This window comes from Hippopotamus amphibius, chromosome 2 (assembly GCF_030028045.1).
Source record: "Hippopotamus amphibius kiboko isolate mHipAmp2 chromosome 2, mHipAmp2.hap2, whole genome shotgun sequence".
Lineage (NCBI taxonomy): Eukaryota > Metazoa > Chordata > Mammalia > Artiodactyla > Hippopotamidae > Hippopotamus > Hippopotamus amphibius.
Genome location: NC_080187.1, coordinates 84,702,156 through 84,714,964, shown reverse-complemented (window position 1 = coordinate 84,714,964; position 12,809 = coordinate 84,702,156). Strand labels below are relative to the sequence as shown.

Sequence of the window (12,809 nt, the reverse complement as noted above, 5' to 3'; positions counted from 1 at the left end):
CCCACAACCTGGGCTCCCTTCTCAGGGGCCCCATGTTGGCGAACAGCAAGAGGAAGCTGCGTGACCTGAGGCGGCTGGAAGCTGACTGTGTAGGTCAGGGTTTATGGAGGCAACAGGCTAAATAGGAACCCAAGAATCAGCTCCATGCTCCCACCCTGCTTAGTATGCAAGTACCTCGTGCTGGTGTCTGTTCAGTACTGAACCAGCTGCAGCAGGGAGCTGGGAGCAGCAGGCCCTAAGCTGCAGAGAGAAATGGGAATGCCCAGAAAACCCTGGCTAAAACCCAGCTACCTGCAAAGTGGCGTTCCTGAGCAAGTCTGGGTTCCCAGGGAGGGCTCCCAGGGGAAGGGGGCTCGCCTCACTCCCCAGAGAGGTGAGCTGGGGTTGGAAGCAGCCTGAGACCACACAGCTCCACACAAACCTGTCTTCACGGATGGCCACGCAAGGCTTCAGCCCTCTTTGCTTCCAACAAAGGAGATGCCGGGGGATACCGGGGCAGGCACTGGGGAACACAGCTGAACGCCCCAGCCGCCCCGGGGAGCTCTCCCAAGCCCAGAGCAGCCAGGAGCACCTTCCTGTCATGGGCCTGTCACACCGGAACCCTGAACACAGGCCACAACCTTCTCTTCTGCTGTTACTGCTACTGAAGGAACCTACTTCCCCTCGGAAACACTGCAAGAATCTTCCTACAAGGGCTGCCAAAATCTCTGGCAACTAAAATGTGCTTAATGCCCCCATTCTCTGCTGCTACAAGAACAGATAAATGCCTACAACCAAACTCATCAATTCACAGACTTTCCTGAAGGTAATTTCTCAAAAGCAAAATGTGATGCAGCAAAATCCTCATTTACCATGTTCAGGGAACGAAAGTGTTAACTGAATCTCCTTCTCCAACACAAAATTTAAGTTGTTTTAATGAAAGTACATCTGTGGGTTGAATTTACGGATCAGCTATAACGAAGGCAAATGACCTTGGGGGTGGGGGAGTGACCTACCTCTGTAGAGAGAAAAGAAGTTTAAGGTTTAATTCATTTATCCTCCACCCAAAAATATTTACTGGGCTTAAGAGTGAATTTAATCAGAATTTATGTGTTTTCTCATTACGTTTTTATGTTCAGAACATTCACTGAAACCCATCACTAACCACAACGTAACTGCAGGTCCCCAACCTCACATAATCTTACAGCCTTTAAGTTCACATAAAAGAAAAATATTTCATCCTTCCCAGAAATTGCTCAAATTTAGTAGCTTTTTTTTGTTTAAAAACACACCCTTCTCTTCCTGTGGTACATTTCCTAGTCCCTGTGCCCATTCTGACTATGAACCAAGAAAAAAATTGGCCAAAGATGTTATGTTTCTTTTAGGTGCATAGTCATAAAAATTATCTACTATGGAAAGCCCCAAGTTAAACTCTGAGTTAAGTAAAGGTTAAAGAGGACCTGCTGGGAAGCCATAACAATTTCACTTCCCAACATTAGGCAAAATTAAAGAAAGGCATTTGACAAGAGTCTGGCAAAAGGAAAGAAACTATAACGTAACAGCTAACTAGAGTCATGAGCCTAGAAGGGGGAAGAGGATATTTTCATCACGATAAAGGGGCTACACAGTACTTTTTTTTTAATCTATTTTTAATGTTTATCTATGCAAACTTCAGAATTTGTTAGTATGCTCAAATAGTTGATCATATTAAGTGCAACCCATTTTAAGAAGAGCTCCCGCCCAGAAATTAACCCACACATTTAAGTTCAATTAATCTACAACAAAGGAGGCCAGAATATACAATGAAGAAAAGACAGTCTCTTCAATAAGTGGTGCTGGGAAAACTGGACATCTACATGTAAAAAAATGAAGTTAGAACATTCTCTAACAACATATACAAAAATAAACTCAAAATGGATTAAAGATCTAAATATAAGACCAGAAACCCTAAAACTCCTAGGAGAAAACATAGGCAGAATACTCTTTGACATAAATCACAGCAATATTTTTTTCGATGTCTCCTAAAGCAAAGGAAATAAGAATAAAAATAAACAAATGGGACCTAATTAAACTTAAAAGCTCTTACACAGCAAAGGAAACCACCAGCAAAACAAAAATACAACCTATGAAATGGGAGAAAATATCTGCAAATGATATGAGCAGTAAGGGGTTAATATCCAACATATATAAGCAGCTCATGCTATGTGGTCTGTGGGATCTTAGTTCACCAACCAGGGATTGAACCCAGGCCCTCAGCAGTGCAAGTGTGGAGTTCTAACCACTGGATCACCAGGGAATTCCCTCTATCAGTATTTAAACATGCTCCAGTCTTTCCCATTTTTAAAAGAAAACAATAAACAACAACAACCCTCATTGGCGTTCACTCTCTCCTCCCCTCCTCTCCTCTAGAAAGGGCTGTCTACAGACATGGGCTTGCCTTCCTCATGTGCCACCTATCAAATCTCGTTCTACCCCCTCCTCGCTTGAGCCAAGGCCTCCAAAGTACCACCTGATTTCCAAATCCACTCACCAGGCCTTTATCATCATGCACGTCTTCATGGCATCCATCCTCTCACTCATTTTTGTAATACTCTCTCCCTTGACTTCTTTGATACTCCTCCTCCTCATTTGTCCTCTTAATCTCTTCTATGGGGTTTTGCTCTGTCTGTCAATTAATTTGATTTCATTATTTCCACATGTAATTCTGAAACTCCTGGGGTACAGGAACCCTCTAAGGAAACCATTATGTCATTGCAGGCAGGTGGGGCAGGCCATTCCAGCACACTGAGAAAGAACCCTAGGCTGATTCACAGGGCTTGATCTGTGCCCTTGACCCTGGTAAGGATACACTGAGCCCTCCTTATTTTCACTGTGACAGACCAGATTCCAAGATTATGCCTCTAGTACGGATATCCCTCGGTATCCCGTATCCATGAAGGATTGGTCCAGGACTCCCCAAAGATACCAAAATCTGTGGTACTCAAGTCCCTTCTACGAAATGGCACAGTATTTGCATATAATCTATGCACATCCTCTTGTATACTTTAAATCATCTCTAAATTACTTATAATACCCAACACAATGTAAATAGTTGCTAGCGCATGGAAAATTCAGGCTTAGCTTTGGGGAACTTTCTAGAATTTTTAAAAATATTTTCAATGTACAGACATGGAACCCACAGATATGGAGGGATAGTTGTACCTGTCTACTCCTCTACGTTCTCATCTCCTCAAACCCTGCTAAAGCTGAGGATAACATCTGTCATTGATTCGTATAAACTCTGGACAAAATATGAAAAACAACTGCCTGTGAGCACTAAAGAGCAACCAAGGTAGGCGGATTCTGGAGTAGAACCAACGGGTGGAAGAAAGGAATGGTACTGGGTGAGTCACTGTGTTAAGTTTCCTTTTTTTTTTTGTCCCAGTGCTTCCAGTCTGAAGGCAGGCTCCAGTCTGTGCCAGGCAGGGCAGCTAAAATGTGAATAGAAAACCTTCCATCCTTCTTGATTGAAGAACGAGAGGATGAAGTTTGAGGCAACCACAGATGCTGGAAAGTGAGGAAGAAATCCTGAAAAGGAGAGACCAGAGACAGGAAGGCTCGCATTCTGTTTATTAATTGGGCCCAGATCTCTGGCTGACCTCACTTGCATGGGACAGACTTCAAGCAATTGTGCTAAAGATAAAGAACTGAAATGAGATTAGAACTGCCACCCAAAACACTGAGTTTGCATTTTGAGTCCTATCAAATTAATATCTGCTTTAAAAAGCACACTCTTCAGAGGAATGTAAAAAAAAAAAATCCCCAGTGTTCATCATAGCACTCTTTACAACAGTCAGGACATGGAAGCAACCTACACGTCCATCAACCCAGGAGTGGATAAAGAGGACGTGGTACATATATACAATGGAATATTACTCAGCCATAAAAAAGAATGAAATAATTCCATGTGCAGAAACATGGATGGACTTAGAGATTGTTATAGTGGAAAAAGTCAGACAGAGAAAGACAAATATCATATGATATCGCTTATATGTGGAATCTGAAAAAATGGTACAAATGCACTTATTTACAAAACAGAAATACAGTCACAAACATAGAAAACAATCTTATGGTTACCAAAGGGAAAGTGGAGGATAAATTGGGAGATTGGGGTTGACATATACACACTACCATATACAAAATAGAGAATAAGGACCTACTGTATAGCACAGGGAACTCTATTCAATACTCTGTAATCATCTCTATGGGAAAAGAATCTAAAAAAAAAGAGTGGATATATGAATGTGTATAACGGATTCACTTTGCTGTACAGTGGAAACAAAACTGTAAATCAACTGTACTCCAATTAAAAAAATTTTTTTAATCCACAGTCTCCACAACGTAACATTGACAACGCATAGGATCAATTCAGATTTGTTGACATAGATACAGAAAATGTGACCCACTCTCAAGGGAAAAAAAAAAGGTAATCATGAAAACCAACCCCAAGCAGAGCCAGATGTTGCAACTAGCAGACAAGGAATATACAGCAGCTATTTTAACTATGCTTAGTTACAAAATGGAAAATAAGGTCACAATGAATTAAAAAGCAGGAAATCACAGAAGAGAAAGAGAAACTATATATAAAATGAACCACATGTAAATTCTAAAACTGAAAAACACTATCTAAAACAAAACATTCACAGGATGGGCTTAGCAGAATGAAAGTAGAGGAAGAAAGACAGACTCAGTGAACTTGAAAATAGATGAATAGAAGCTCTCCAATCTGAAGGACAGAGAAAAGAAACTGGGAGAAAGAAATGAACAGAGCCTCAGGTACTGAAAAAATGCTTAAGGAATGGCCAAGATGTCCCCAAATTTAATCAAAGATGCACATCAAAGGCTCTTAAACTACCCAAGTAAGTCTAGTGCCGAGACTTTTTACTGCATGTCTTCATTAAGTCTCAGATCCAGTCTACAGAGGTGAGAAAGTATATCCCCACAGGGATAGCTGTGAGGAGAGAAATATGTATTTGAACAGGAAATGTGTAATATTCAGTAGGTAGAAAAAGACTCAGGCCTGTTACCAACTTTCTTGCTTCCTTCCTGGCTTTTCTAAAAGCCCTTTCCCTTTTAGCTCTTCCTCCTTACTCTCCTGTTTACCAAGGAGTCTTCTCAATAAACGAAAGAATCTGTGCCACCAACCTTCTGCCCTCTTCCCTGCAGCCAAACCCATCAATGTGAACCCAATTCTATTCTCCCCCCTGCACTTTCACCCTACCCTTGGCCCCAGTCCCTTTAGAAGAAAGGTCTGACACCTTCTTGAAAACTCACCTCTTTTTTATGAGGCTATCCACTTTGCCCATCCACGTTGCCCATCTTTAGGGATCTTGCTTATTAGCTAACAAAATAATGTCCCCAAATGGGGCCCAAGTGTCTTACATGGTGACATGCCTAAGGGGAAATGAGGCCTGAAGTGCAAACCTCTTATTCATAAATTGATCTCAGGTCTATCCAAACTAAAGGCAAATCCTCTGTGAGAGAATTACCAAGGGCTGCAAGAAACAGTTCAATATTAAGAAGGGCTGAAAAGCACAAGCATTCGCCTCATGGCACCTGCTGTAAATCCCCAAGATTTACAGTCAGTACGAGTTGTGTGCAGCTGTAATCACGCCTCACGCTGGGATGATAACCTTTCCAGAAACCAGGTGTTTTTTGTGTCTGGGCTTAATCACCAAACCTAGCCAAGTCACAAGCCACGTGACTTTTTCATGCAACAGGTGGCAACCCCAATCTCAGAAACTAAGCCAGGTCAGCCTTTAGACAGGGAAGTGGGTCGGACATTCTGATAATCAGAGTTCCAAGGGCAGAGGGATGACAATCCACACAGACACAGACGTGTGCAGACACAGGGCTGACCCATCCCTTCTCCAGCATCCTCTGGCGGAGAACCTAGATGACAGCATCTCTACATTTCCCAATGGGAAATAGTTTTGTGGTATGTATTCAGATATGGACCAGAGTCTGTGCTGAGTTTATAAGGTTCAGAAAAGATGGTTAGTAAAATCTTCACTTTTAAGAAGGCATCCTGATAGGGGTATAATTTTTTTTTTCTGTCTATGAAAACGTGCCCAGCAGGGCAGGCTCAGGGCTGAGAAATAATGAAATTGAGGGACAGGGGAGAGAAGAGATGCCTTCTGCTCATCTCCCCCCTAGTCCTCTTTCTGGGGAGGGAAAAAAAGGAGAGGAGAGAAGTATTTCTGTTCTTTTTACTTCCTGTGGGTAACCATGATTCTGCCACTTCTTTCATTTTAAGGCCCTTACGAGCATTAAGTTGTTTTGGAAATTCTTTCAGTATCTGCATTCTTCCACTTTGGCCACATCTTAACATGAATGATTTTGTTATTCTGGCTTTGGCAGGGACAGAGAGACTTTCTGGGTGATATGTTTATTGTTGTAAGTGACACAAGGCAAGGATAATTTAGGACAGGTCAAAGGGCAAGTTTGTGTTTTGCAAGCACCATCGGGAAGAGGGAGGGCACGTGGGACTCCATCGGGGGCCTCAGAGCTGGGGGATGGGATAGGACTCCTGCCCCAGAGAGAGAATCTGTCCTCATTCTCCTGAGCTTGTGGACAACAAACAGAAAGCATCCCTCAACATCTAACCCTCCAAGTATCCAAACATTTCCAGGACAGTATCTGACACTGTCCTGTACTCCACATTCCGCAAGGCACGCTTGAATTCCTGCAAATTGGGTATAAAGAGAAGACCAGCATCTAGAAACTGAACGCAATATTTGTAAGGCATTCCTCAACACTACTTCTTATCCTTTTCTACCAACTACATGTCTCTTATACATAAGCCTAGTTCTTTTCATAAGCACTGACCATGGTTTCTTAAAATAAAAAGCTATGCTCCCAGAATGATCCACTTCTCTTGTTGTGATCTTTAGACTCTTAGAAACAAAAAAAAATGCTGTTTTCTTGGTAAAATGAAGCCCAAACTTTAAGATCTATACTGTTTAGTAAGTAATAGGTTGAAAAACAGGTTGCATAGATTACATTTTTTTTTCATGAATCAGAACCCAGAAACCTTGTGCTGACATCAAAACACTTAATATCACTACTCAGCATAAAGGTGACCTGATTCAAGTCAAGAGTATGATAAGACCCTCGACTCCCTCCCATTCTCAAGCTGCCCCTGTCCAGGAGTTCCCACAAAGTCCACAAATCCCTCGCTTCACTCCCCGCATTGTGGGTCTTCTCTGCCCCATAACCCAGACGTGGATTTCTTCCTTTGGATCTAAAAGATAGCATCTTTCGGTAGGAATACTACATGCCTCCAAACCACGTTCTCAACAGAGGACGTTTCTAGGCCTATCCTGGGGGAAACCTGGCGGCAGAATGAATAGTGTTCTGCTTTGTCTGGGCCATCTGGGACCTTTACTAGAAAAGCACAAAATTGCAAGGCAAAGGGGAGGAGCAACAGGAAGAAAATTTACCACGTCTTGAAAACCTGTAATGTGCAGGAGTCGAACTAGAACGATTTCATCTCCATCGCACAGCAATCTTCCCTATAGGGGTGAGGAACATTGGAGGCAGAGAGGGCATCCAGCTCTCAGGTTTCCCTTGCAGACTAAGCTGTACAACCTGAAACACTGCCCAACTAACTCAAAGCTGTTTCTGCTTCTCTGGGTCACCCGTCACAGGTCACCACCTGGAGGTCACTAACCGAGTTATCAATAGCAGACTCTGTTAGAGCCTTGCAACGTGCAGAACAACCTTGAGACTGATCACGTGCCCCCATCTCCTCAGTACAGATATCTCTGCAGCCCTGATGCAGCTGGATCTCAAGAATCAGGGTTTCTAAGTCAAGAGTACTTTTAAAGGAAATATTCTTTGTTCATATACTTGAAGAACTCTTGAAGAGAACCTCAATTCAAAATCTACAGTATAATTTCAAAAGAGCTCCAGTTCTCTTTCACCACTACCAGCATCACTGCCACCACCCAAGCTGACCTGGAGATTATGTGCAAAAGCCCCAAACTCCTTTTTCTGCAGCAGCCCCCCTCTTTCTAGTGATTATTTCCCTTTATTGCTTTACTTAAACTCCAACCCTTTTGATGTAGATCAGTTTAGTCTTCCCGCCCCCACCCCACCCCCGGCCCGAAGCAAGAATCCTTTCTCTTTAAGAGCGGGCTGGGGAAAACTAAACTGGCTAATAAATGCAGGATTTTCTTTCAGACACACAGTGAATTAACATGAAGGTATTAACAGCACGTATTGATAGTGCACATGAACGCGATACTGAACATTAGGTTAAGGTTGTACTTTACTCCGTTAGTGTTGTGCGTTCATACATTCACACTACTGCCCTCACCTCGATGTGCTCAGGCCTTCCATTGGTGTGCACCCTTTCTGGTACTCCAGCTTGGGCTTGAAGGACTCTCTGGGCAAGTAGGAGTGATAGAGAGGGTAGTTCTCGGTATATTCGGAGAGAAGACATGGTTTCTCTGTTTTATCATAAATCTTGGTAGGGAGGTGCGGACAGTGATGCCGCCTAAAAAAAATTAAAAAAAAAAAAAAAAAGGAATGTTAGGTTGGTTACCTTCTTGGGAAGAATACATTCGGTTTGTTACATCCTCAATGTGACCCAGAGTACAAAATCATGACTGCTGGCATTGAAAACAGGAGTTTAAGCCTTCCTTTTCTCTACTGAACTATATGAAGTGGCCAGAATTTTTTAAATGATCTGTAACTGCAATTGGTTGGTTGCCAAAATTCCTTGGACCATAAAATTAATGCACAAGCATGACTGATGACCAGCCATCACACATGCCATGCTGCTTGTTTAAACACTGAAATACTTCCACACCATAATAGGTAAATGGTTGTGGCCCCCAAGGCATCTGAGTGCCAACCTAGTCCCTCCCCTGAGACCTCCCTGCACCTCCCAATCACCCAGCAATTAAGGGCTCAACACCTAACCTAACATCCAAGGCTGTGCTTTAGGGCCACGCTACTGTCTTTCCTCACTGGTTCCTGGGTCAATTCAGAATACCACCCTCACACACACGTGGCATCACACAAAACAGAACCACCTCAGTTCTGAGTATACTAGACACCACTGACTACGTGAAGCCATTTTTACATGGAGTCTGGATCCTTTATTCTTTCAGGTCTCACGTCAATCGTTGCCTCCTTGGACTTCCTCCTTAGACTTCTGCTGACCTTTACCTAAAATATACCCTACCGGGTCCTCCCCTCTCACACAGAGTTTCTCATATCACATGTATGCCTTTCCCATCACATACTGCTATCTGTAATTGCCGCGTTTGTTGCTGAGTTTATTTCTATCTCATCTATCAAGCTCAGAACCTTTTTCTATCTTGTTCACTGCTACATCCCTAGTACCTCTCATATCCAGCCTGGCACAGAGTAAGCATTCAATAAAAATTATTAAATGAATACTGAACGTATGAATGAATGATTAAATAAACTTTATGCTTCACTATGCAGGTAGATGATAAGTAGATAATTTTTTTTATTATATACTTTATTCTTTTTTTTATTGGAATATAATTGCTTTACACTCTTGTACCAGTTTTTGGGGTACACCAAGGTCAATCATCTGTATTCATACACATATCCCCGTATTCCCTCCCTCCCTCGACTCCCCCCCACCCTCCCCGTCCCAGTCCTCTAAGGCATCATCCATCATCGAACTGAACTCCCTTTGTTATACAGCAACTTCCCACTGGCTATCTATTTTACAGTTGGTAGTATATATATGTCTATGCTACTCTCTCACTTCGCCTCAGCTTCCCCTTCACTCCCGCCCCCTCAAACCTTGATATCTCCAGTCCATTCTTTGCATCTGCGTCCTTATTCTTGTCTTGTCACTGACTTCATCAGTACCATTTTTAGATTCTGTATATATGAGTTAGCATACAATATTTGTCTTTCTCTTTCTGACTTACTTCACTCTGTATGACAGACTCTAGGTCTATCCACCTCATTACATATAGCTCCATTTCATTCCTTTTTATGGCTAACATCCCATTGTATATATATATGCCACATCTTCTTTATCCATTCATCTGTTGATGGGTATTTAGGTTGCTTCCATGTTCTGGCTATTGTAAATAGTGCTGCAATAAACATTATGGTACATGTTTCTTTGGGGATTATGGTTTTCTCTGGGTATATGCCCAGGAGTGGGATTACTGGGTCATATGGTAGTTCTATTTGTAGTTTTTTAAGGAACCTCCAAACTGTTTTCCATAGTGGCTGTACCAATTTACATTCCCACCAACAGTGCAGGAAAGTTCTCTTTTCTCCACACCCTCTCCAACATTTGTTGTTTCCAGATTTTGTGATGATGGCCATTCTGATCGGTGTGAGGTAATACCTCATTGTGGCTTTGACTTGCATTTCTCTGATAATTAGTGATGTTGAACATCTTTTCATGTGTTTGTTGGCCATCTGTATGTCTTCTTTGGAGAAGTAGATAATAATTTAGAGTTATAATTTATAGTGAGTTTTTCCATTTTACATGCATGGTAATAAATGACCTTATTCTACTTATAGGTGAATAAAGGGCAGCTGTTTGAGCTGTCAAAAATGAAGTAGTGTATCAATTATTTGTATGCCCACATACAATTCTTACAAACCATTTGGGGCACCTCTAATCATCAGACATCAGCACATCAACAAAACTCCATGTTGGTGCCCTTCAACTTAGTTATATCCAGAAATGGCATAGAATTTTTTTTTAATTATCTTACACTAAACTGACCCTAACTACAGAAACTAAAATATACAGTATTTATACATAGAAAATCCTAAAGATGCCACCAGAAAACTACTTGAGCTAATCAATGAATTTGGCAAAGTTGCAGGATACAAAATTGACACAAAGAAATCTCTTGCATTTCGATACACTAACAATGAAAGATCAGAAAGAGAAATTAAGGAAACAATCCCATTCACCATTGCAACAAAAAGAACAAAATACCTAGGAATAAACCTAACTAAGGAGGTAAAACACCTGTACACAGAAAACTATAAGACACTCATGAAAGAAATCAAAGACAACACAAACAGAAGGAGAGATATACCATGTTCTTGGACTAGAAGAATCAACTGTGAAAATGACTATACTACCCAAAGCAATCTACAGATTCAATGCAATTCCTATCAAATTATCAATGGCATTCTTTACAGAGCTAGAACAAAAAATCCTAAAATTTGTATGGAGACACAAAAGACCCTGAATAGCCAAAGCAATCTTCAGGGGAAAAAAAATGGAACTGGAGGAATCAGACTCCCTGACCTCAGACTATACTACAAAGCTACAGTAATCAAGACCGTATGGTACTGGCAAAAAATAGAAATACAGATCAATAGAACAGGATAGAAAGCCCAGAGATAAACTATGGTCAACTCATCTATGATAAAGGAGGCAAGGATATACAGTGGATAAGACAGCCTCTTCAATAAGTGGTGCTGGGAAAACTGGACAGCTACATGTAAAAGAATGAAATTAGAACACTCCTTAACACCGTACACAAAAATAAACTCCAAATGGATTCAAGACCTAAATGTAAGGCCAGACACTATAAAACTCCTAGAGGAAAACACAGGAAGAACACTCTGTGACATAAATCACAGCAAGATCTTTTTTGACCCACCTCCTAGAGTAACAGAAATAAAAACAAAATTAAATAAGTGGGACCTAATGAAACTTCAAAGCTTCTGCACAGCAAAGGTAACTATAGGCAAGATGAAAAGACAACCTTCAGAATGGGAGAAAATATTTGCAAACAAATCAACAAAGGATTAATCTCCAAAACATATATACAGTTCATGCAGCTCAATATCAAACAAACAAACAATACAATCAAAAAATGGGCAGAAGACTTAAATAGGCATTTCTCCAAAGAAGACATACAGATGGCCAAGAGGCACATGAAAAGATGCTCAACATCACTAATTATTAGAGAATGCAAATCAAAACTACAATGAGGTATCACCTCACACCGGTTAGAATGGGCATCATCAGAAAATCTACAAATAGTAAATGCTGGAGAGGGTGTGGAGAAAAGAGAATGCTCTTGCACTGTTGGTGGGGATGTAAACTGATACAGCCACTATGGAGACCAGTATGGAGGTTCCTTGAAAAACTAAAAATAGAGTTACCATATGATTCAGCAATCCCACTACTGGGCATATACCCAGAGAAAACCATGGTTTGAAAAGACACATGTACCCCAATGTTCACTGCAGCACTATTTACAATAGCCAGGACATGGAAGCAACCTAAATGTCCATCAACAGATGAATGGATAAAGAAGATGTGGTACATATATACAATGGAATATTACTCAGCTGTAAAAACGAATGAAATTGGGAAATTTGTAGAGACATGGATGGACCTAGAGACTCTCATACAGAGTGAAGTGAGTCAGAGAAAAACAAATATCATATATTAACACATATATGCAGAATATAGAAAAATGGTACAAATCAACCAGTTTGCAAGGCAGAAATAGAGACACAGATGTAGAGAACAAACATATGGACACCAAGTGGGGAAAGTGGGGTGGGGGTGTGAATTGGCGATTAGGATTGCCATATATACATTACTAAGATGAAAAAATATCAAATTGTACACTTTTAAATAGATGCAGTTTATTGTATGTCAATTGTATCTCAATAAAAGTTCTTAAAGAAAAAAATAAAATAAAATACACAGTATTCTAGGGGGCAACACATCACGGGAAAGAGAAAGAGAAACAGACTTACAGAGAACTCATCACTGCACCAGTCAAAAGCTGCTTTCTAGGCAA

The 12,809-nt window shown here is 41.1% G+C and overlaps 1 protein-coding gene across 1 annotated transcript in view; it reads right to left on the bottom strand.

Annotated features, from left to right (window-relative positions):
• The window catches only part of SAXO1 (stabilizer of axonemal microtubules 1), a 113,533-nt gene that overhangs the window by 24,357 nt on the left and 76,367 nt on the right, over nt 1-12,809 (bottom strand). Inside the window, exon 2 of the mRNA XM_057722686.1 lies at nt 8,339-8,518. Within this exon, the coding sequence (XP_057578669.1) occupies nt 8,339-8,518 (180 nt within the window). The remainder of the gene's footprint in view (nt 1-8,338; nt 8,519-12,809) is intronic.